At 31.2% G+C, this 26,578-nt stretch overlaps 1 protein-coding gene across 4 annotated transcripts; it reads left to right on the top strand.

Annotated features, from left to right (window-relative positions):
- Window positions 1-26,578, top strand: LOC132723016 (molybdate-anion transporter-like). Of its 4 annotated transcripts, none has more exons than XM_060707665.1 (14): window positions 1-282; window positions 1,494-1,638; window positions 5,134-5,194; window positions 5,774-5,881; window positions 9,754-9,872; window positions 12,164-12,300; window positions 12,875-13,053; window positions 13,521-13,591; window positions 13,993-14,047; window positions 14,389-14,491; window positions 15,289-15,356; window positions 18,217-18,296; window positions 18,593-18,653; window positions 25,261-26,578. In XM_060707665.1, the coding sequence occupies exons 1-14, from the start codon at window positions 135-137 to the stop codon at window positions 25,282-25,284; spliced, it is 1,359 nt and encodes a 452-aa protein (XP_060563648.1). In that variant the 5' UTR covers window positions 1-134; the 3' UTR covers window positions 25,285-26,578. The 4 variants fall into 4 exon arrangements, with proteins under 4 accessions (XP_060563648.1, XP_060563651.1, XP_060563652.1 ...); XM_060707668.1 differs by lacking the exon at window positions 18,593-18,653 and adding an exon at window positions 21,545-21,599 and having other exon boundaries at window positions 2-282; XM_060707669.1 differs by lacking the exon at window positions 18,593-18,653 and adding an exon at window positions 20,839-20,863 and having other exon boundaries at window positions 2-282.

The raw sequence follows: 26,578 nt of genomic DNA, 5'->3' as shown, positions 1-26,578 counted from the left end.
GGCATCCATAAGGATGAAACGTTATGATATCACCGGATGAAGTGATGCGAGAACTTGTCAACTTTACCGATAACATTAGACATGTTTAAACGATAGGATATTCTTTCAGCGTGTGAATCTAAGCTGTTAACATCATGAATATATTTCTCGGAGGATTTTATATATTGTGTATATTTTGTGCACTATTATTTTTTTACACAAGATCTAAGACTAAGGCCGTCACAGATGCCGGATTTCAACAATTTCAAAGAACCTATTTGGTTGTTTATCTTTTAGCCATGGGTAATATTAATAAACAAACTCGTTGAACTGTTTATTTATAACTTTTTAGCGTTAATTCTATTAATGTCTTGAAGTTTATAACTCCTGAATTAGGAAATAGTTAAGGCCTATTTATATATGAATTTGACATTTGTGTGATTATTTGCAATTCTTTTTTTTTTACAAAGAACAATATGGCAAAAATTCCATTAGTGTCAAATTACCTTTAAATTAGAATTATGCAAAAAAAAAAAAAATTTAACTTCAAGTATGTTATACAGTATTTTCTTATGAATGACATCAATACATTAATAATTATAATTGAGGATATACATCTACATGTTACTCCCGAACAATCAATTCTGACTATGACTGGGAGGCGGTTATATACTTAAATATTTATAGTTGAACAGAAATAAAGTTAAAACATGGCATGTATTTGTTAAAAAAATATCTTTGTAAGTTGTATAATATAGATGCTTCATTCCTTATCATGTCTTGTTCTTATTTGTAAAATATGGTAATATGCTTAACTTAAGATTATCCTTTTATGAATATAAATTTGCATAATTTTATCATTAGTGTAATTATTTTGATTTTATTGTAGTACAACTGTTTCTTATTTCCTTACATTTAAATAAATGCATGTTGAAATTTAACATACAGTTGGAAGTTTGGTTGTGAAGCAGTTACATGTACTTGGTTTAAACATATTTATTAAAGCTCGATTGCGAAACAAGTTCTTGCAACTTACATTAATTGCTTTCGAGTCTGCTTCCTGGAACCAACCAGTTCTGGTGTTATATGAAGAAACATGGTCGTGACCCAGGGTTCGAACTCATGATCCCTGGTTTGAGAGGCAGACACCTTAACCACGAGGCCACCGCTATCACTCAATGTGCACAACTGGTGTCTTTATTGGAATTGATTCTTTTATGCTGCCTTGTAAATCAGAAACTTAGTAAAGACATACAAATTTTCTTGATGTAATGAATCCATAACTGAAAAGCCACAATGTCAGTGAAAGGTTCTTTAAAATCCTTCAATATTATGCTCAGGAAGTACACACTTCTATCTTATTCCTAAGTTAAAAAATAAGTATCAGCAACAAAAATTCACTGAGCCCATGTCTACAATAGTTTACAACTATTCAGTCCGCAACATCTCTTGCAATATCTCTCTTAAACTTGAACATTGCATTATCATTTATGATATTTTATTGATAATTGCAGCTGGAGATTGGTTACAAGGTCCCCATGTGTATGCCCTGTATGCTAGCTATGGCATGAGTACTCATCAGATTGAGGTGTTGTTTGTGGCTGGCTTTGGCTCCAGTATGATTGTGGGTACAGTTGTTGGGTCATTTGCTGATAAATAGTAAGTGCTTTATTGTTTTTGTTATAATGCGATTTTGTTAAACTTAAACATTATTATTTCAGCTTGGTTGTAATTTTTGTAAGCTAGCTAGAGTCTGCTTCCTTGAATCAACCATTACTGGTGTCATATGAGGAAACATGGTTTTGAACAAAGTAGGTCTTGCAGCAGCACCCATGTTACCTGGGTCAAGAGACAGCTACCTTGACATGTTTAATATGCTTACATGAGCATATCTTCCACATTTTACGGTTCATTAATTTTTGTGAGAGTTGTGGCCCTTTAATGATTTTAATTTTTAAAGTGTATCTGGACTACTTTTCTTATACTTCTAATGCAATTTGAATGAAATGTTACAGGAGTGATAAGTACCTCAAGTACTTGCACATATTTAATGGGTTTTTTGGTGGAATGATTTTTAATGTTAAATTTGAATTTGAAAATTAACTTTACCACACTGTAATGACTGTATCCTTTTTTATCAACCAATCATTGACCAGAAATATTAATGTAAATAGTTAGGTGAGAACTTTAACTTCTAAAGACACTTTATGATTTTTGTGAGTACTATAAATCATCAAATTTCATTAGACAAATACTGTACTAACTAAAACCTTTATGCATATATGTATGAATAACCTTTAGCAATTTATTAAATAAATATTTTCATAAAAAGAAAGCAGTACTACAATGGTCATCACTCTATTTTATTTTTAACCCAACAAGTCAATCATATTCCAGTACTTGCATTAGTTTACTATAATACCAAAAAAATCCAGCACTTTTATACGAACATACATTGTCTTGGAAGGGCGTCTGTGGCTGAGGGGTTAAGGTCATTGACTTCAAACCACTTGCATGTGACCACTGTAGATTCGAGCCGTGCTAGCATCTTCAGATTTTTACATGTAGTGAGAAAGTTATCCAGCTAGCATACAGAGCATCGGTGGTTCTACTCAGATGCCCGTTTGTGCCTGAAATAGTGCACAGAGGGGCTTTTTAGGGCTTCCACCACCAATAAAGCTGGAAAGACACCATATGACCTACATTGTATATGACCTATATTGTATAGGTGTGATGTTGCAAAGTTTTAAGTTCTGACTTATGTTTTGGTTAATAGTCTTATGAGACAATAATACATCTGTTATCTCACTAGTATAAATAAACCAGGAGATGACAGCTGTTAACTATTAACAGCTTGTGTAATGAGTCTTCTTTGAAGTATTACTTTATATTAATTGAATCAATATTATTATATATAAAAATAAAGATCACATCATGTCACTTACAGATGATCTTTTTTTCATTTTCATCGATATTTCATTTTTCTCATAATTAATGTTTCTGTCTGAATTTTATAATGTTAAATGTTGGTGGTACATGTTGTTTTTAGTGATTTATATATCACCTCAGCTCTACAAAGCTTGTTGGTGTTACTCTTTTGTCATATAATTAATAGTCAATATACAATAATGTAAAAGAAAAACACTTGATAATGATGAACTTGATAGATAAATCATAAAATAACTTATTAATAACAGCTGTTATAGATTCAGCATCTCTTTTAATCTGTTATTTACATGATAATCTCTCTATTGTATGTATATTAATTAAGAATCTTTATCTTTGCAACAGTTGTTATTGACCATAGAGAGTAAGGATTAAATGTTAGCTTTTCTTGACAGATTTATGTTTCGCATTAATATGCGTTACAATTGAGATCAAATTTAATATGCAGTGCACAAAAATGTTCATAATTTGTCTGTCTGTGGTCACCAGGAAAAACCCTTAATGCCTTTTTTGTTTAATGGAGCAAAGGTCAAGGTCAAAGAGACTCTTTATTTGTATTGGTTTTTGATTTACAATAATTGTGCAAGGCATTTTGCTTACTTGCTAATGATTGTGAGAATACCTGTTTAGTTTGATGTACAGGTCAAAGGTCAAAGTGATAATAACATTGACAGATAAAGTAGTTCCTGCTCAATGATTGTAGACTATATGAAAGTGTTGAACAGCTACAATGTACATGTAGGTGTATTAACATGTATGTACATATTTAAGGGTAATAGGTAACCATGGTATTTTAGGTTTAGATAAATTGAAATACCTTAAATACAGCCAAAATTAGAATAAAGATTAATGTTACAATACCATGTACATGAAGTTAGAATATATCAGTAATGACAGCAAAGTCTGTCTACCTTAAAATGTTTCATTTAGGAAACTTGTTGTTTATTGGTTGATAGGTTGTCAAATCTAGGTTATAGTTGTAAAGTCAAACCTAGGTTATGGTTATGATGTCAAATTTCTTTTTGAAATGCTGTGAGTTTGATTCCTGAAAGATTAAATGTTTGAGTACATGTACATGTATACAGCTTCCTTGCAGAAATTCAGAGTTTTCTTCCCTAGCAAAGCAAAATTTCTCCATTATCATATTTTGAGTATGTTGCTGTCATACAAAAAACAGTTTGATGAATGTAATTAAGTTCCGGTACATAAAATAATATGGCTGGTTAATTTACCCCACTTAATGAAACTACATTTTTATGTAGAACTGATTTCCATAGCTTATCTATGTATTGTTTTTTTATCATATTACACTGGCCATCTTTCAACTTGTAGTCAAATTTATCAGTTTCTTATCAAGATACTGTATTCAAGGTCTCAGAAATCTTCACATTTTAGCCATGTTGATTGTTGAGAGATATGGTTAAATATTTTCTTGAATGAGAGGTGTGAGGTTAAACAAGTTGAAGTACAACCTTTATACTGAAGTGAACTTGAAGTTTTCATATTATTCATAGGTTAAGAATGGGGGGGATGAGTCCCAGGAAACTATTTGCTGTGGTTGGTGGAACGGGATTTTATACAATTGCATGATGCATTGCATGTAAAAGGCCCTTTTGTAAAGTGTTACATCTGTACATGTTAGACAATGCATTTTACACAAGTTCAAACTTATACTTGTAACTTACTTTGTCGATGAATGTTATCCAGAACTTGGGAAATGTGGGTTTTCTCTAAGCTAATCTCCTGGTACGAAAAAGCGTCTACCATTAAAGCTTCACAGTGCACTACTATATGAATTATATTAATCGACCTGTTGCACTAACAGTACCTTTTTAAATTTGTTTGTACCCTGAATTAGCTTGGGGGAAACCAAGAGTAAGTCTATTGAAATTAATATTTTCCTCACTTCAAATTTAAACATTTTAAATAGATTTCTACCAAATTTTCACAAAATGAGTCCATGACTATCATCATGTGCCCTATTGTTATGAACCACTTATATAAATGATTTTGTGTATGATCATATTTGGTAGAATTATTCCTCTCTTTTTTTTCCTATTCACATACGTGTATACATGGTAATATATTAAATATTTGCAGAAAACCTAGTTTTCAATTTGTCAGAATATTTCGTGGCTTTCGTTTTACACATCATAGCAAATCTTCTTCATTATTGACTATTTTATATGTAATATTAATATTTTTTAGTGGAAGAAGAAACAATTGTATTCTGTATGGAATCTTATATGGAGCAGCATGTATAACCAAGGTAAGTTTGTTTGGTAATTACATGTAACATAGGCTGTTTTAACATTGACTTTTATTGTAATAGACAACTCGTTCTACATTGTTTCTTAGCAGATTTAACAATGTTAACCCTTAACCTTCTGAATTTCTTGAATGTACTTCTCCATCTTTCAGACTGGACAAAGCCATTCATCATTTTAAGGAAAAAATTTTGAAATACAAAATACAATGTATGAATTGGCTACAAAGTGAACAATGCAGACCATGATCAGATAGTACAGATGTGCCATGAGATGTTGGTCTGCATTGTACTGGTCACATGAGTAGAATCTGTTGGCACCAAGCAAGCTTAGAGTTAAGGTTTTTTGTTCATTTAATGTGGCTGTGAGGTAAACGATAAGTTGATCAATGTTAAGTTTTTAACCATGATTGGATGGTTTAGTGAAATTCCACTGTAGTGATTTTGCAGCAGATTTATTAATAGTTTGGCATTTAGGCTTCAACATTAACAAAGTACAGGTTATTTGCTATGTCAAATTGTTCATATTGAAATATACATGTACTATTGTTGGTTTTATTCAATTATCTATTTATACTTCAGCATTTCAACAATTTTTGGATACTGATGTTGGGAAGACTACTGGGTGGAACAGCAACATCTATTTTATACAGCGCTTTTGAATCTTGGCTGGTCTATGAGCACAATAAGGTAAAAATATATTACAATATATTATATTACATCAAGTTGAATCATAGACAAAGTTTATTGAAGTTATGTAATAATGAAAGCTCCGAGATTAATGATTTCCAAACCTTTTTCGTGTCAGCTTTACAGGTTTACAAATTCATAAAGACCCCAGTTGTGCTCAAACATAACATGCATTAATTGAGATGCAGAAATCTTTTAACAGTGTGGTTACCTCTGTTGATGTCAATGTTGTTATTTTTTTGTTACATTAAATTCTTACTCAGTTTAAATATGTGATAGTGTTGTAGATTTGGCGCGACATCATTTTCTGTTACTTTTGCACAAAATATTTGTTTATGTTATTAACGTAATGTCACTTCCTGTATGGGTTAACATTCAGTATCAATAAAGGAAATAACTTGTTCGCTTAGGATCACCTTCTCAGTCAGGAGTGTCTCAAATGTTTGGATTTTGATCAGTTTATTATGCTCTACAGTCTGGTGAGATTGCATTGATATGCAGGATGACCTGGCTCTTACTCTCAACTAATTTCACTATAATGTTGAGATTTTGTGCTGCTTTATATATGGGTAATTTTTCCCAAATATAAAAAATATAATAAAAAGATAGAAAATATCTCTGAATCTAGCTGTTGATTTCATAATAGTTTTACTAATATGACTCTTTATGATGGCAATATCATGGCATAAGCAAGTCACTATCTTTGTTAGCATTTCAGGGGTTTTACTTGGTAATATATTAGTCATGTGACCAATATATGCTTTAAATTAATTTGATTTATATAACATAGTTTGATATAAGGTTTTATTGTAATCTTTGCAATAAATCTTTTATCTTTAAAGGTGGATATATCTTTAATACCAAATTATAACTCATGATTTTACATCTAAAAAAAGTTTTTAAATGTTGATATAGAAGTCTAGAATTTACTGTATATGTGTAGTAATATTTGAATAATAAATTTAAGTGTTGTATAATTATGAGGTAAAATATTTCTGTCAAGGAAATTTTGAATTAAATGAACATTTGTGTTCAGATTGCATCTGTTTGACATTAGGCTCTGGGCATTTATTTGACAAGCGTTGTGAAAATGCATGATGAACATGTTTTGTGCTCATAAATATAACTTAATATGACCTAAGAGTCCAAGATTTAAGTCAGTTTACACAAAATATATTGAAATTAAGCCTGAGGCTGCTAGATATTGATTTACAGATATTTTCAAATAGACAGATTTCAATTATTGTAAAAAAAAACCCATGTACTACATGTCTAAAATTTATGTTTTTAGTTATAAAAGGTCATTTGTTGAGGTATTATATGTGCTAAAATTGACATATAGTTGAATATAATTAGAAAAAACAACATACATGTACATGTATTTTGACTGAATCAGGGTTTTTTGCAATACAAGTGGTTAACATTCTGCTTTGAGTTACATCTGTTGGTCCATATAAAGGCAAACTTTTTAGCTCACCTGAGCATGCTCAGGGTGAGCTTTTAGGATCGATGATTGTCTGTCGTCCGTCGTCCGTTCACATTTAGTTGTTAACACTCTAGCGGTCGCATTTTTGCCTCAATCATCATCAAACTTGGTCAGGATGCTTATCTAGTCGATAGCTCGGATGAGTTCGAACATGGGTCATCTCGGATGAAAAAGTAGGTCACCGGAGCTAAAAATAGAAAAACCTTGTTAACACTCTAGCGGTCACATTTTTGCATCAATCATCATCAAACTTGGTCAGGATGCTTATCTAGTTGATAGCTCGGATGAGTTCGAACATGGGTCATCTCGGATGAAAAAGTAGGTCATCGGAGCTAAAAATAGAAAAACCTTGTTAACACTCTAGCGGTCACATTTTTGCATCAATCATCATCAAACTTGGTCAAGATGCTTGTCTAGGTAATAGCTCGGATGAGTATGAACATGGGTCATCTCGGATGAAAAAGTAGGTCACCGGAGCTAAAAATAGAAAAACCTTGTTAACACTCTAGCGGTCACATTTTTGCATCTATCATCATTAAACTTGGTCAAGATGCTTGTCTAGGTGATAGCTCGGATGAGTTCGAACATGGGTCATCTCGGATGAAAAAGTAGGTCACCGGAGCAAAAAATAGAAAAACCTTGTTAACACTCTAGCGGTCACATTTTTGCATCAGTCATCATCAAACTTGGTCAAGATGCTTGTCTAGGTGAAAGCTCGGATGAGATTGAACATGGGTCATCTCGGACGAAAAAGTAGGTCACCGGAGCTAAAAATAGAAAAACCATGTTAACACTCTAGAGGTCACAATTTTGCCTCAATCATCATCAAACTTGGTCAGGATGTTTGTCTAGGTGATAGCTCGGATGAGTTTGAACATGGGTCATCTCGGATGAAAAAGTAGGTCACCGGAGCTAAAAATAGAAAAACCTTGTTAACACTCTAGCGGTCACATTTTTGCATCAATCATCATCAAACTTGATCAAGATGCTTGTCTAGGTGATAGCTCGGATGAGTTTGAACATGGGTCATCTCGGATGAAAAACAAGGTCACAGGAGCAAAAATAGAAGACCTTGTTAACACTCTAGTGGTCACAATTTTGACTCAATTGTCATCAAACTTGGTCAGGAAACTTGTCTAAGTCATTGCTGGGAATAAATCGAACATGGGTCATCTCAGATGAAAAACTAGGTCACAGGAGCTAAAAATAGAAAAATCTTGTTAACACTCTAGTGGCTACTGTTGTGATCCAAATATTCTGTTAATTGGTCTGAAAGTTTGTTTTGATGATTTCTAAGTCAAGATCGAACATGGGTCATCTTGGATGAAAAACTAGGTCACACCGCCCAAATATGGGAAAACCTTGTTTACATTCTAGTGGTCACATTTTCGACTCAATTATCATCAAACTTGGTCAGGATGCTTGTCTAGGTAATTGCTTGGATGAGTTCGAAATTGCATGTGAAACTAGGTCACCGGAGCTAAAAATAGAAAAATCTTGTTAACACTCTAGTTGCTACTGTTTTGATCCAAGTATCCTGGAAATTGGTCTGAAAGTTTGTTTTGATGATTTCTAGGTCAAGTTTGAATATGTGTCACCTGGGTTAAATAACTAGGTCGCACTGCTCAAATATGGATAATCCTTGTTAACATTGTAGTGGTCACATTTTTGACTCACCTGTCATGAGACTTGGTCAGAATGCTTGTCTAGGTCATTGCTGGGAATAAATCGAACTGCTGGGAATAAATCAAATTGCTGGGAATAAATCGAACATGGGTCATCTCGGATGAAAAACTAGGTCACAGGAGCTAAAAATAGAAAAATCTTGTTAACACTCTAGTGGCTACTAGCGGCGTCGTTCGCGAGCAGCATCGGCAATTGTTTGGATGAGTTTGATAAGTCAGGTGAGCGATCTAGGGCCATCATGGCCCTCTTGTTTTGTAGGTTCTTACAGCATTGTTCCCTTGTTTCACCAAATATATAAAGGATATTTTCTATAATAACAGGATTTGTTTTTATTCAGTAGTATGAAAATTAGTATTTAATGAGAGGCAGTACTGTAGCCTCAAATAAAATATGATAATTTTCATACCACAAAATGAAAAAATCCTGTATTTATAGGGGAAAAAAACTTGAATTTTATGTTCAACTCCCCCTTAAATTTCATGTATTGGCTGTAATCTGGCAAGACATCATGGAATTTAATTAAAATATGTTCCTCTGAGTGTAAAATAGAATCGACGAAAATACGGAAAAAGAAAAATTACCTTTTACTGTATCAATATATCATTTATAAGTATATAGTAAACATAATTTCCCAACAATTAAGACCTAATGTTTCAATGCAAATTAATATATAAACATGTATAATTGACCTATATTTCAGAGAGGTTATGATTCTGAACTTCTTGGTAATGTCTTCAGTCATGCCATTCTAGGAAACTCGTTGGTTGCCATCACAGCTGGTATAGTAGCCCAGTATTTTGCTGATATGTTTGGATTTGTGTAAGTTTTTTTTAATTAATTTTTGTCAGATTCAATTATACTGGCGTGGGATAACAAGGGTGATAAGTCTTATTGAGTATGACTTACTTTGCTAACTTATAATGACTTACTTTACTAACTTATAATATTTTTTCCACGAAAGTCAACAACATAAATGCAGGTTAACAATTGGGAAGAAAAAAAAGATAATTATGTTCTGGCATTGGGAATGCCACAGTTTACCTTTAGTTACAAGGGAAGAATAAAGCCTGTGTACACTTAAGAGTTTAACAATTAATAATTAATACTGAAACTTCAAAAAATTTATTGCAAGCAGCAAAATACCATTTTTTAGCAAGTTTATCCCATTATAACAAATACAAGATATTTAAAGCAATATTGAGATGTTTTAGTGTCTTTTATGTTTTCTACTGTTTATGACAATATTTAACAAAATGTGTATAGAGGGGAAAAATCATAGTATTCATGAATAGTTTTTTATTTTTCATAGTTTTATGGTTGATCTACCATGAAGTCATTCATGTTAAACAAGCTTAGGAAAATGAAATTTAGTGCATACAAGAACGTAGTTTAAAAAGTATAGATCAGTGACGAGAACTTGACATTTTTATATCTCTCAAATTTTTAATTGTTTAAGATTGCCAATTGAGACAACTAATCAGAATGTTAAGGGCTTTTTTTCAGCTGTTTCGGAAAAATACTCCTAGCTTAAATTGGAAAATAAAATGTGGCATCGTGGGAAATTAAAGAAATTGTTGACAAAAGTTGACATGGCTTTTGAAAGATTTATTTATTGGTATGGTCATAATTATGACCTGTTCTTTCTGGAAATAAAAGAGTCAAACCAGATTTTATCAGATCTTAGTGCTCGTCATTTTTTTAAGCCAATCACCTACGAGGATTTTTCAAATTTTCAGGTTACAAATCTTAATAGAACAGATTTTATATAAACTGGACGTTTTATATTATAAAACGCAAGTGGGCGGAGCACTAAGCCGGTTAGAGTGCATATTGGATGTTCTTCGTAAATAAGAAAGCTACAGTCGCTTCGCAAGCTCCGCTCCTTTTTAGCTTTCTTATTTACGAAGAACACCCAATATGCACTCTAACCTATACTTAGTTTATTTTGCAATTGTGAATTTTATTAATAATATTTTTTTAATGAGAAAAAAAAGTGTTATTTTGGTTTGGGAATTGGACAATACGCAAGATTTGACGTTCCGACAGTTGGTCAAAATTTAGGAAAAAATGTTAAAGAAAATGAAAATTTTAACGCTTCCTGCAGAGAGGAGACTAAGCGTATTATTTCCACATGGCATCTATACTAAACAACATTAAGATGATACAGATATTATCAGCCTTATTAAAATGCACGGCTATTTTTATACTTTTGTGTATAATTGTAAAGTTTGAATAAAATATGATTTTTGACCTACATACATGTATTATTAAAATGGCATTATGCCAGTCTAAGAGTATTTGGTGAGTGAATAGCTGAAAGTCAGAATGAGTTTATATTGTGCCATAATCTTTTACAATTTTATAATTAACTTTACATGAACAATAAATAACTCACATGGCCCAAGGAAATTTCTATAAATATTATTATAAAACAAGTGGGGCACTCTTTTTAGACAGATTGATATTTTATCATAAACATTTTCAATATCAACTGTTGGTCAATGACCATTTTAACAGCCAAACTTTTGAAATATAGTATCAATTCAGCTCAACTTGATAATGAAAAAATGAGTAAAATGTTGCTTTGTGTTAAATTAAGAACTTGTAACATAGAAGATTTTATATCTATATGTTGATGGTTCTTAATTTAGTTCATTATTTTTATAATGTTTAGTTTTATTTACCTCTCTTGATATAAGTGGCAGTCATTTCTGGGGTCAATATTGTACATACCGGTAATATAATTGACAAAATAGGAGAAAAAAAAAACAATAAAAAAGCTGATTTACGTGAATTTCTTATTCTTGTTTACATATGCAGCAAGATATTATTATAGCACCAATATGTTAAAGAATTTTATCAGTTTTCTTGAAGATGATTGAATTATGAGAGATTTTTATCTTATCTTAAGCATATGACATATTGGGAATGATCAAAAAAAAAATGGCAACTAGGGGAGGTAATAATTGCTTTGGAAAAGCATCTATCCAGTTTTGTATTTGAATGTGAGATGTCAGTCATGGTCTTTTTATATGCTTTTACTTAAAACCTGTAAGTTTGAGTGTGAAAAAGTGTATAAAATTAATAAGATATGTTATGAAATGTTTCAGGGCACCATTTGATGTATCACTGACTATTTTGATGTTGATGTGTGGTATTGTGATATACACCTGGCCAGAAAACTATGGTGATCAAAGTATAAATGTTGCCAAATCCATGCAGAATGCTGTCCAAGCTATAAAATCAGGTACATAAATTAACTTGTACATACTCACAAACATAGCGATTTATCATATCAAAACTTGTTAATTTTTAGAGTATTTTTGAATGTGAACATATTTTATAACAAGGCATTGCTTGTTTTTAATGACATTAACCAATTTATATTGCTTCATACATGTAATAAATAAGTTTAATATGAAAATGGCCTGTGAAATGGTGGTGTTTTGCAGGGAGTTGGGTGATGTGTTTTCACTTTCTGGCATTATCATGTGTTAAAAAAGAATCTTATAATCATTGTTTTCTTCATATAGACACACTTTGTACTAGAAATCTGATAAAGCTCATTTTATAAGATTTTCACAGACTATTTTAATATATGTCTTAATGATTTAACAGAACTTGTTTAAGGTCCTGTATCTTGATTGTGACACATTTAAATAAATAAAGTCAGTAACAATCTTTATTATTTTCTTAGATAAAATGTGTTTTATTCAATTTTTCTTAAAGATTTACCTCCCTTTCCACATTTTTTTATTCATTTGTCTTTTTTGTGATATAAATATTAAGACTTATTAAGTTGTTCTCGTTTATATTTGTAGATTATAAGGTGCTATGTCTTGGCCTGATCCAGTCTCTGTTTGAAGGTTCTATGTACGTCTTTGTATTAGAGTGGACACCTGCTTTGACCCCACCTGCCCCGCAATATAAAACACGTGACTTGGATTCGGAGGATAGTGCACCCACCATACCTCATGGTCATATATTTGCAGGTTTTATGGTAAATATGGTCATATGTTTACAGGTTTTATGGTAAATATGGTCATATATTGTGTGTTTTATGGTCATATATGTAGAGGTTTTATGGTAAATATGGTCATATATTTGCAGGTTTTATGGTAAATATGGTCATATATTTACAGGGGTTTTGTTTATGGTAAATATGGTCATATATTGTGGGTTTTATGGTCATAAATGTACAGGTTTTATGGTAAATATGGTCATATATTTACAGGTTTTATGGTAAATATGGTCATATATTTATATGGTCATATATTTGCAAGTTTTATGGTAAATATCAGCTGAATGATATTTTTACAGCTTAATCATACTTTGAAAAATTCACTTAAAATTGTTACATAGAATAAAAACATTACAAAATAATGGTGGCTTTTATTGCCCTATTTTTTCAGCAAAGAGATAAGCATCGTTTATATGTATCAAGCAATTAATTTTTGTGTTTTCCAGGTCTCAATAATGATAGGATCGTCACTTTTTAAATTATTAATGAAATATACAACACCAGAGTCTTTTATGAGGTAAGTTTACATCCTTGTTTTTATTCTATGCCAGCTTACCATTGCAGTCTGATGAGATTGTAAACTGTTGGATGGTTAATTTAAGAATTTTATATCAAAATTACTTGCATGAAATAAGAACAGACTCAAAAGCAAAATAAGATCAGTCCATAATCAATTTTGCAGGGTATGACATTATTAACAAACATTGTTTTGCAAGTATAGTAAAAACAAGTTGAAATGGTCAAAGGGAGACAACTATATTAAATTTATATGACTGAACGCCTACATATTAAATATATATGATTTTTTTTTAGAAAACCTAAAAATAATTGTTTTGTAGATGTTATGTATACAACAGAATGAAAGCCTGTATGCAGATTATGCAGATACATATGTATTGTTTCATTATATTATTTCAGACCTGTGTTATTTGTAGCTGCTTTAACATTAGCCACGCCTATTTTATTTGCTGGTGTAAGTATAAATTATACAACATTGATAAACAGGGGCTTTGTTTGATTTTGAAGCCACAGTGCTAGAAGCTTTTGAATTCTTTAAAACAGCATGCTTTAAGTGAAAGCATCACAGTGACGTAATTCTTTTATATGTTAACATATTTGATTTGCTCATGTTTTTGTAAATTATACAAACTGAGTGTTATTGTAAATAAAATTAAATTGAAATTGAGAATAGGTAAATAGGTAACACATTGCAAACGGCAACTACATTCGATACAAATTAACAAAAAGAGGTCAAATACCCCTTACTGCGTTAGTCACACGGTAGAAATATTTATATATATTTTATTTTTACAGAACCAGCTTGTCATTTTCATAGCATTCCTAGTGTTTGAAGTATGTGTAGGTATGTTCTGGCCATCCATGAGTACCATGAGGGGGAAATATGTCCCTGAAGAAAGTAAGTTTTTTATGTCATTAAAGTATATAAAGCTATATATTTACTGTCTGTAGATTGTAGAATCATGGTTTTTAGGTTTTTATTGTGATTAAAATGATTACAAAATACCTAGAATGAAAGATACTTGTGTGTATACTCATTCTATATATTATTTATTGAAAGTGAGTGGGTCATGCTTAAAATTATTACCAAACCTACTAAATTAAAAGCGGAATATTTTGTTTCGGGACATTTTAGTCTGTTTACATATATTGAATAATTGTAGAGATTTTATGTTACAAATTTTTCAACAAACATTAGGTTATGAAAACAACATGATTTTAGTATTTTTTAATCTTTATAAAATATTTTATCAGATATAGCTTTATACATTTTAAGATATTCATATACCTTTTCTTACATTACTTTTAAGATATTGAATATTTGAAATACTAATAACATGTTCTGCTTGAATATTTGGTAATAGAATACATAGTAGAATATAATGGATTTTATATAGGTGTTATTTTTTTGTATTCCTTTGAATGTATTGTATGAATTAGAAGACAATTATATAAATATAAATTATTGCATTCAGCAAAATTAAATTTTCACACAAAAGCATTATTAGAGACTTCTTTCTTTTGTTGCATGCCATGTTGCATTACAGAAGTAACATCCCCACCCCACACACACTAAAAAACAAAAGAAAAAAACGCCCCACACTCTTAAAAAAAAACAACTTTTCATTAAAGTGGCAAATTTTAATAATTTGAATGAATTACCATTATAAAGAATACATTTTATGTTTATTTCAGCACGTGCAACTGTGATGAACTTCTTTAGAATTCCATTAAACTTCATTGTCGTGCTCATCCTTCTACAGGTAAGATTTATATTCACTATGTTTTTTTAAAAAGTTAGTCTGTCATCGCTGTATGTATATTGTTTTGATCAATTGAATATGTCATACCAATGTATACAATGCTTATAATGTGTAAATTCAGTGAGTTTAAGTTGATTTTCTAATATAGTAGCCTTGTACTTTAAGTTAGTATTAAATACATACACTTACGAATTGTAAATATGATAATAAATTGAGTGCTTCTGGTAAATTTTAGAAATTTATGGAAAGTATAGCTTAAGAATACTGAATTATAGTTTCAAATGCAAAAAGAAAAGTTACTAAAGCCTTGTCTTAGAAATTAGCTATAAATTCTTCATAGTGTTTCATCTAGTTGATACAGAAAATGTGGAACTCAACAAATTAATAATGCAGTGCTGTATTTTAGAATATAAAATTTAAAGACATATTCTAGTGCTGTACATTGTATATTTTAGAATCTAGAATTGTCAGTCCTGCTCCCACAATGTATTACTTTTATGTTACAATTGTTTATGGCAGTTACATATCAGACATTGTGCTTTTGTTATTTCAGAATCTCGATATGGCAGTCATATTTCAGACATTGTATTTTTATGCCCCTGCCATGTAATGGCTGGGGCATATAGTGTTACCCTGTTCCGTCATTCCGTCCTTCCGTCATTCTGTCGTCATTAGTTTCCATTCATTATCTTAAGAACGGTTGCACACATTCAACTCGAATTTGACATATGGATATGTCATGAGAAAATACAGGTCAAGTTTGAATTTGGTCATGGTTCGATGATTTTTGGCAGAGTTATGCCCCTTTTACTTTGAAAATAATATGAAATTGTCAGTTTCCGTTCATTATCTCCCCAACGGTACAACACATTCAACTCAAACTTGACATATGGATATGTCATGAGAAAATACAGGTCAAGTTCGAATTTGGTCATGGTTCGATGATTTTTGGCAGAGTTATGCCCCTTTTACTTTGAAAATAATATGAAATTTCAGTTTCCGTTCATTATCTCCCCAACGGTACAACACATTCAACTCAAATTTGACATATGGATATGTCATGAGAAAATACAGGTCAAGTTCGAATTTGGTCATGGTTCGATGATTTTTGGCAGAGTTATGCCCCTTTTACTTTGAAAATAATATGAAATTTCAGTTTCCGTTCATTATCTCCCCAATGGTACAACACATTCAACTCAAATTTGACATATGGATATGTCATGAGTGAGAAAATACAGGTCAAGTTCGAATTTGGTCATGGTTCGATGATTTTTGGCAAGTTATGCCCCTTTTACTTTGAAAATGATATGAAATTTCAGTTTCCATTCATTATCTCCCCAACGGTACAACACATTCAACTCAAACTTGACATATGGATGCATCAAAGAAATGCGCAGGTCAAGTTCAAATTTGGTCATGGTTCAATGATTTTTGGCAGAGTTATGCCCCTTTCACTTTGAAAGTAATATGAAATTTTCAGTTTCCGTTTATTATCTCCCCAATGGTACAACACATTCAACTCAAATTTGACATATGGGTATGTTTTTGGAATGCCCAGGCCAAGTTCGAATTTGGTGATGGTTCAATGATTTTTGGCAGAGTAATGCCCCTTTCACTTTGAAAATAATATGAAATTTACAGTTTCTGTTCGTTATCTACCCAACAGTGTTACATATTCAACTTAAATTTGACATATGGATATGTCAAAGGAATGGGCAGGTCAAGTTGGAATTTGGTCATGGTTTGATGATTTTTGGCAGGGTTATGCCCCTTTCACTTTGAAAATAATATAGATACATCTTAGGAATAAGCACTTTAAGTTTGAATTTGGTCATGGTTCAATGATTTTAGACAAACTTATCTTACCTGAATGTTGGAAATATTTTGAACTTTCAGTTTCAGCACTCATACTTTTAGCCATTTTTTTGGCTACAAATATGCAATATGCTATTTTTAAAAGGTTAAGACTGAATAATTTCAGTGCCTTGAACATTGTATGAAAATGGTTTGTGTTAACATTGAAAAGTTTTAAGGGCTTTGAACTTAAAATGAAAAAAATAATTAATGCACCATCTGAAATTTTGGCTGCATGCGGGGGCATCCGTGGCATGATGACACATTTCTAGTTGTTAATATGGCAGTCATATATCAGACATTGTATTTTGTTATTTCAGAATCTCGATATGGCAGACATATATCAGACATTGTATTTTGTTATTTCAGAATCTCGATATGGCAGTCATATTTCAAACATTGTATTTTGTTATTTCAGAATCTCGGTATGGCAGATATGTTTCAGACATTGTGTTTTGTTATTTCAGAATCTTGATATGGCAGTCATATTTCAAACATTGTATTTTGTTATTTCAGAATCTCGGTATGGCAGATATGTTTCAGACATTGTGTTTTGTTATTTCAGAATCTTGATATGGCAGTCATATTTCAGACATTGTATTTTGTTATTTCAGAATCTCGATATGGCAGACATATATCAGACATTGTATTTTGTTATTTCAGAATCTCGATATGGCAGTCATATTTCAAACATTGTATTTTGTTATTTCAGAATCTCGGTATGGCAGATATGTTTCAGACATTGTATTTTGTTATTTCGGAATCTTGATATGGCAGTCATATTTCAAACATTGTATTTTGTTATTTCAGAATCTTGATATGGCAGTCATATTTCAAACATTGTATTTTGTTATTTCAGAATCTCGGTATGGCAGATTTGTTTCAGACATTGTGTTTTGTTATTTCAGAATCTCGATATGGCAGTCATATTTCAGACATTGTATTTTGTTATTTCAGAATCTCGATATGGCAGATATATTTCAGACATTGTATTTTGTTATTTCAGAATCTTGATATGGCAGTCATATTTCAATGCTGTGTAGCGTTCCTATTGTTGGCAACAGTATTCCAGCATTGGCTTTACCAGTAAGTGTTAATAAATATCTTAGACATTGCTATTGTAATGTTTGTCTTGAATGTTCTTATTGTACAGTATGGAATATTTGCATCCCTGTATGTTAAGCTAGTAATGTATTTATAGATTTATGCACTTTATACATGTATATGTATCATACTTATTAGTATACATGATTTAATTACACATTTGCAAGCTAGAAACTAATCATGGTCTTACAATTTATGGTTTGTCACATGTTTGTGGGATTCATAATACTTGGAGCTTTTAAAAAGTTTTGTTTTTTGATTGTTTTACTATAATTTAGCAGCCTGAAATTAAAGAAATTTGGAGGCTATATATATAATGAGGTTGATTCAACCATAAAGGTGAGATATAAGGGGTTGTCTGTAGATGAAAGGACCCTCCTAACCTTTAGAGGGTTGATTTGTTTAATTTAAGGTAATTCCATCCATCTGAAGCTTGAATTTATGAGTAAACTTCAGACATCAGGAGCTTAAAAGAATAAGGTTGCTGAATTTGAATTGAATGCACCTTAAAGCTCTTAAATTTGAATCTAACAAAATACATCAGCTTTATAAAGGTTGGTGGTAATTCTCTAGTGGAAATTCTTGCCTGAAATAATGCACAAAGAGGCCCCTGATGTCTTCATTGGAAAGTCACCATTTGGTCTTTACAAGGTTGATGCATTTAACTAAAAACCCAGCAAAAAAATAAATTAAAAATTTGCAAACAAGTTTATTTTCTTGTCAGCCTGATGTATTTCATTGCCTATTTGATTATCATTAAAGCGGCCTTCAGTTTTTATTAGAAAAACAATTCTGTATTGTTCAAACTTAGTATTTCACTAATTGTATCGTGGAAAAGTGCATTATATCACTGTTAGGTCAACTTAAAAACAGCAGAGTGTTATTTATAGGGCGCCAGTGATGGTTGTTTTTTTTTTGATAGATAAAAATAGATCGGAAAACAAATCAATGGCTCTACTAATTTACATTTACAGAGGAGACTGGTACATTAAAGGTATCAAGAGGTTTCCTTATTGTTTATGTATTTTATCAGCGGCAAATTTCATTTTCCACCTTAATTCTTTTGATAAGACAATTATATGGAAAGATTTATCTAAAAATAACATATTTAACCCTTAGAATAGCTGAAGGCCTCTTTAAAGTCAGAATGTGGTGAAATATACGAAGTTTTCGCTAGCTAATGATGGATGATTTACCTGAACCCTGTAAATATGTTATCCAGTAAAATTCTTTGGCTTTTAATTTCCCTCTTCTGAATAATTTCTTTAAACATAGCTACATATTGTAGATAGTTTATGCTTTAACAAGTAGTTTTATCTGTTTTTTCCAAGCAATTTTATAGATTTTGGCAAAAAAGAGTTATAAATATATATCTTAGAATAAAGGTGTTGTTATTTTCAGGTGCCTTAAATTTTTTTTAAACTTAAATTTTTATTTCTTAAGAACATTCTGATTTTAGTGTAGATTTATGATAAAAAAAGTTAAAAAGGCTTGACCTGGTTTTGATTTAATTTTGATTGAAGAAACTCTGTGCTTTGAATGAGCAATGAAATGTTATGACAACCATATTATTTGTAAAACAAAAATTGAAAATAGTTTATTATCAGTGGAATTTTTTTTTTCCTAGAATTACTTAGAAGTATTGAATAACTTTTTGTCATGTTTCTGTAGCCAAGTTTTGAGTTGATCTTGTTGGTCACACTCAATTTAGAAAATAAAAGTGAAATGTGTATGGTAAGTATGAAGGTTGGTGCATTATGCTCAAAGCTGCATATGAAGAGAGGTTAATTATGAATGTGTCTGTTTTTCATTTTGCTATGACCCAATGTTTTGATTTTTATCCTAAGGTTGCATTAAACTTACCACCAGGGTCATAGCTATATAACAATTTTCTCAGGTTTTTGATTGGTTAGAAACAATAAATTTGAAAAAGTAATATTATAATGATGCTGTCATGACCTTATAAAAAGTTTAAAAAAAAGCATTACCAGTTAGGTTTAGTCTTTTGTAGAAAATTATGGGGGGAAAAGTCCACATAATTACAGTTTAATGTTAACTTAAAAATCATGCACGTATATTTTACTTATGTTATAAAACTGCATGTTTGTAACATGGCTTTTCATTGAATATATATACCATATTCACAGCTGTACACAATTTATGCAGTACACATAATTCCTTTTTTTCTCAATGAATGAAGTTTGTGTTACATGTATTGTAATTTCATTATAAAGATTCTTGACAGGTTATATGGCTGTATATAAACAATTGTTTTGCAATATAACCCTTGCCTAGTGGCTTTGTTATAAATTCACACAGCAATTTATATAGGGCCATATAACCTGTCAAAAATCTTCACAACTAATATTATAAATGTTAAAGGCATGATACATGCATATGCTGTGTTAAGTATTTTCATGGCATTTTGTAATTTACTGCATAGAAAATCATTTACGTAGAATTTACTGTTTCTTAAAAGAAAGATGAGGCAAAAGTTATTATCTCACTATTTTGTGTTTGCCAGCTATCAACATATTGGCCCTTTCCTGGTAAGATATATATATAATATATAAAAAGGCGTTAATAATTTAAATAAATATCAGTATTGTATGTGTATGCCTGGAAGGAAAAGAGGAACTTACATGGCTGTATAGAAATAATGATATCATAATTGGTAAAAGTTGAAAAACAAAATATGAGCAGTGTCATGACAAAGCCAACATAGTGCTTTTGCGACCAGCCTGGATCCAGACCAGCCTGCGCATCCACGCAGTGTGATCAGGATCCATGCTGTTCGCTATCAGTTTCTCTACCTGTAATAGGGTTTGTAAGCGAACAGCATGGATCTTGATCAGACTGCACGGATGCGCAGGCTGGTCTGGATCCATGCTGGTCGCAAACGCACTTTGTTGGTTTTGTCGTGACACGGCTCATTTATTGAAAATAAAATATCATTTAGTTTAGATTAACATGGTGCTCTGGTTTTTAAGCATGAGTTGAACTGTTTACCAGTAATGAATGATTTACCTGTTTTAAAATCCCTGTAACTTTCTTCAGCACACGTATTTGGAACGCTTTATTTGCAAATAAAACATATTACATAAGTAGTTGTATTATTTGGACATACAAAAAAATGTCAAGAAAATGATGTGACAGAAATGTCTCTCAAAAATTGTTGCGATGTTTATGTTTCATATTTTCTATGTAGCCATTATTAATCTGTGCTTCAGGTATATTCAGTCTAAGGGTTTTTCTTCGTTACCACTTAGGGCAATTTGAAATGAGGTATGGTTTGAAGGGCACTATATATATTTTATTTTTTCATACTATTGAATTTAATATCAAGCACACACACACATATATATTTATACACATATTTATTTTACATGTATACTTAAGTATTTACATTTAAAAAAACAGGTGTCTCCCAGTATTTCTTATAGAAATATATTGAAGGAAGTAGGGTCTTTTCCATTCAGAAGGTTTTTGTTATAATTTTAATGTTTAAAGATCCATATTCCTTATTTTTTAACTAAGGAATATGGCTGAGTCACAATGATATATGATATCTTTTGGTCCTTATGCCTTTGGGTACATCTGAAAAATTTTAACCTATTTGAGCATTTTGGGTATGTTGGAACCTTTCAGTCCCATTGTCTTTATATACCTTCGTACCTTTTGTATGCCTTTGTATACACTGGAACCATTTTAACCTTGTTCCTTTAGGAAGAAATCATGTTTATACATTTATGGGAAAGCATTTTCATCCTCAATCCATTGAAGATAAATAGGTTAACTTTTTTGACCAAACAAGTTAGGTTCTTAACAGTTTATGGCTTATTTGTCATCAATTGAGAGTGACTGTAAAGATAGATGATAGAATTTGCCCTTGTAAATAGACTATTGTTAAGAACGTAGTAGTATTCATGGAGAACAATTAAGGCAGTACTGGTACATATTCCTGGGAACATTGGCACAAATATTCTCCTAATTTCACATTAGTGAAATACTCCCAAATCAGAAGTAATTCTAGAAGTTAAATAAACAAAACATCATCAACTTCATTAAGGGGAAAGGCAATACAGAATAAAAGAAATTAACATCAGCATGTTGAAATGATATTTAGAAAGGAAATGGTCTAACACAATCAGCATATGAGCCACGTCATGCCAAAACCAACATAGTGGGTTTGCCACCAGCATGGATCCGCGCAGTCTGATCAGGATCCATGCTTTTCGCTATCAGTTTCTCTACATGTTATAGAGTTTGTAAGCGAACAGCATGGATCCTGATCAGACTGTGCAGATGCGCAGGCTGGTCTGGATCCATGCTGGTTTCAAACCCGTTATATTGGTTTTGTCGTGGCGGGGCTCATATGTTTCTTCTGCTTGCTGAGAGAATATAAATAGTAGAAAACCAGGTGGTAGAGGTATAATTATAATTATCAAGGTCAGAGCTAAAGCATTTACTAAAGAGGAGGATGAAAAAACTAATGCTGATGATATTTGAAGCATGGCTTTAGTTGGAAAGAATATGTTGGATGCATGTTTGAAGGGTTTCTTTTTCTATTAACACAAATTGTGTGCCTTTTTTCTATTAACACAACTATAGCTATTAAAATAATCTTTGCTTAAAATATTTTATTCTCTATATCTTTAATTATTCATTACAAAGGAAGTAACTTGATAGATTCCATATCTTGCCAAATTTGATCCCGTAACCTGCTGGAAATGGTAATGATTAGATTTTACCACTATTATAGAGCTTAGCCAGCATGCATTATCTGTGCAGTTTGACCAAGCTCTATATTGTTGTTATGTTACTTTCTGTTTAATCTATATATATCTAAAATTTATATTTTTGTATTAAAATCAGTAAAACTCATACTAGACTGTTTTAAATTCAAAGCACACATCAGCACCTTAAGTGCAGTAACAAGTTAACTCCTTCTAAAATAAATATGAGTTAATAAGTTATTGCACTAAGGTGGTGACATAAATATTTTCAAATACAGCAGGTAAGGGGTTTATATGTACTTATAAAAATTTGTTATCAACATTGAGAGGGATAAAGACATTTTATCAACAATAGATTAGGAAAATATAAACTTCAGACAGCTGTGTTTAGATCATGACATGTAAAGGAAAATGGCATAACCATTGTTTCAAACTTGTTTGACAAGATCAGGTTTTACATTGACATAACGATAATCTTTCATTTGTTCACCTTCAATGTATATTCATTTGATTTTCTTCTTCAATAATGAATACATTAACCTATTTCATATATTTTCTTTTATTCTAGCTTTAACTTCAGCATAACAATAACCACTGTTAATACTACAGTGCTTTAGGAGTATAGAAATTATTAATCAGCACTCTTTTATATCTTTCCTTACATGCAAACTGAAGAATGCCCATCTTTACTTAGCCGTTAAAAAGCTGAAACCGTAATGCCAAACTAGTCAGGAGAACACAGTCAAGCAAGCCTACTAATATCTGTACTACCTGACCAGGCTCTACACTGCTGACTACTTAATTGTATTTTCCTACAATTGAAATCCCTTAAACCACTAATGGACTGATCCAAATTCAAAGCAGGGCAAGTCCATTACACAAAATTTAGCAGAATATAATGCTTTATTTCTAATACCTTCCAGAAGCTTATCACATGAAAAGCATAATTATCATTATAGACAATATATAACAATTTATGTAGATGAAAATACAATGTACATGTAGTTCCCTTTTCTTGTCCCCAGCTTTATGGAAAACTAGCTCTGATGACATATTAAAGTTTTTATATCTTATATATATGTACTGTATTATATAGCTTAAAATGCACCTTCAAATGAACCTTATTTTCTTCTTTTAATACATAGCATTATAGAGTGATATATAGTCAGATAATATATACAATATATATAATAGACATGTAGATATTGTTGATATAAAAAGCATTGTATATAAAGTATGTCTATATATAATAAAGCAAGCCTATTTTATTTACAATACAGGAAAGGAAACATTATGTTGGTAGATGGCTTTTTATTTTTATCTCCTTCTCTTTAAATTTGTTAAAATTAAAATATTTAAATTAGCATTTTATTCACGATTCGGCTGTTGAATGTTTTGTTTATTACCGAGGGTACAGTCATCGTACTGTAACACGTTAGATCTTAATTATACAAAAAAACAACTAAATAATCTAAAATTTGAAGAACGATCTCAAATCTACCGGTATGGCCTTTCCTTATATCAAAGCAGGATGAGTTCAATAGATAAATTCATCAGAGATACATGTAGGGTTTATAGGCTGGGTGTGATGTGAAACTGTTTTACTCAACAAATCCTATATGCAACATGTAATGCTTAATATAATATAAGAAACAACTATGCTAGTAGCTGCTAGATATGTCTTTCCACATCATGCCTGACAAACTTACGCTCCTATTCAAAATTGTTATGTACTGAAAAATGGTAATTGTAAGTATTGTTTATGTTTTTGTCTTCTAATTTATATAAGTTGTATTAAAAAATTTACAAGTGTAGTTAACATAGGATTGTTGAAGGCCTCCAATGATCTGAACTGTTGTGAAAAGAAAATTAAATTAAACTCGGGAGAACTTTTTCACCTGAGGAAGTGAACAACAAATTGTTGAATATTGAATCCTACATGGAACTACATTGAATGATTTTTTTGAAACAATTCAACTTAAATGAATAAGAAGACAGAAATATAAACAATACATGTACTTACAAAATTAGCTGTTTAAATTGGCATCCGCTCTATCTTGGAAACGCAGTTTGCTCATTTTTTTATTACACCGCAATTTTGAAGTGCAGCGTAAGTTTGCAAGGTGTGAAATGTACATTCATCATCAGCTCTGTTGTTATAAACATGTAATGTGCATTTATTTATATTATATTTCACTGTGTATTTTCAGACAATCAAGAACAAGGAAAGCTGAGTTTGTACAGATACCACAGGAAGGGGATGAACAGGTGGTTTAGGCGAGCAGTTAATCAAGAGTGGTTTAGTTCTATTGTTATATTTATTCACTTATCACAATAAATTTATGTTGTTATTTAATGTATACTCAATCTAAGAAGGAACACAAACTGCATTATTTCTTTGTATAATTCATTTTGGTTTACTCAAAATTATTTTCCTTTAAACTTTCTCTTGTGATTACACTCGATTGAAAAATAAATGAATGAGAAATTTTTGTACAGAATATTTATTATGAAGAAACTCTACAATTAATTAGCTAAACTAGCTGTGATGTAAAATTTAAGTTGATCCAACTCAAATGAAATACATAAAATACTATTTGCTGTATGTATTTCTTTCTAAATTGGGTATTAATTGGTTTTAATTGGTTGCACACACTATTTATCAAGATATTTTTGCTATTGTCTCTTGGACTGTTATGGTGTTTATATGTTAAAGAATTACTTATGTAACAGAAGTCACAGACTGTGATATTGTTGTTATTTAAGTGACATGGAATTTGTTATCTTATTCTGATATATTTTCATTCCATGTGCAATAATTGTTAGGTTTTTTGGGTGTTTTTTTATTCTTCAACAATTCCAGTAATTTCACTGGAAATATTTTTTATTAGAGATGTAAGATTTACAATTCTGAAAGTTTTCACAATGAGCTTCATGTTTTGTGGGTTTTTTTTATTACCTAGTGATTTAAGTTATTTTTTTGTTTATAATGTTTTACAATTTACTTGATTTTTTTATTGATTATTGTTACAAGGGTTTACTTCTGGTTTAGGTTTTAAAAAGTTATAGGTGTAAAATAGAACTCTAGATGGTAAACTGTGCAAACTATTTCAAAGCAGTGCAACTCTCTTGTTTTTGTCTCATAAAATATACAGTGCTCAAGAGAAAAAAACCCAGTTCTTTTCTGGGTCTCCCTTCCTACCCAATTTAACCAGCCCAAGACTTTGTATTTGCCTTCCCTTTTTACAAAAAAATTGTTACAATATGTGTATTGCACTTTATTATGTATAGATATAAATTATATACCTACCTAGCCTCCTTTTTATTTGGTGGTAGTGGTGGGGGTAGGGGTCAGAGAAACAGATCTCTTTTTTGGGGTTCATTAAAGTTTACATCAGTCACCAGCTTGTTAAGATTTGGTAAACATTACAAGCTCAATTTGAATATGGATAATTTGCTGAATTTGGATAGTTAATATAAAGTTTGCTGAATTTGGAAAGCAGATATGTTTGCTGAATTTGGATAGTT

Source organism: Ruditapes philippinarum, unplaced genomic scaffold (genome assembly GCF_026571515.1).
Source record: "Ruditapes philippinarum isolate M1 unplaced genomic scaffold, ASM2657151v2 ctg71_1_1_1_1, whole genome shotgun sequence".
Classification (NCBI taxonomy): Eukaryota; Metazoa; Mollusca; class Bivalvia; order Venerida; family Veneridae; genus Ruditapes; species Ruditapes philippinarum.
The sequence above is the reverse complement of the archived record's forward strand: the minus strand, read 5'-3'. Positions and strand labels throughout refer to the sequence as shown.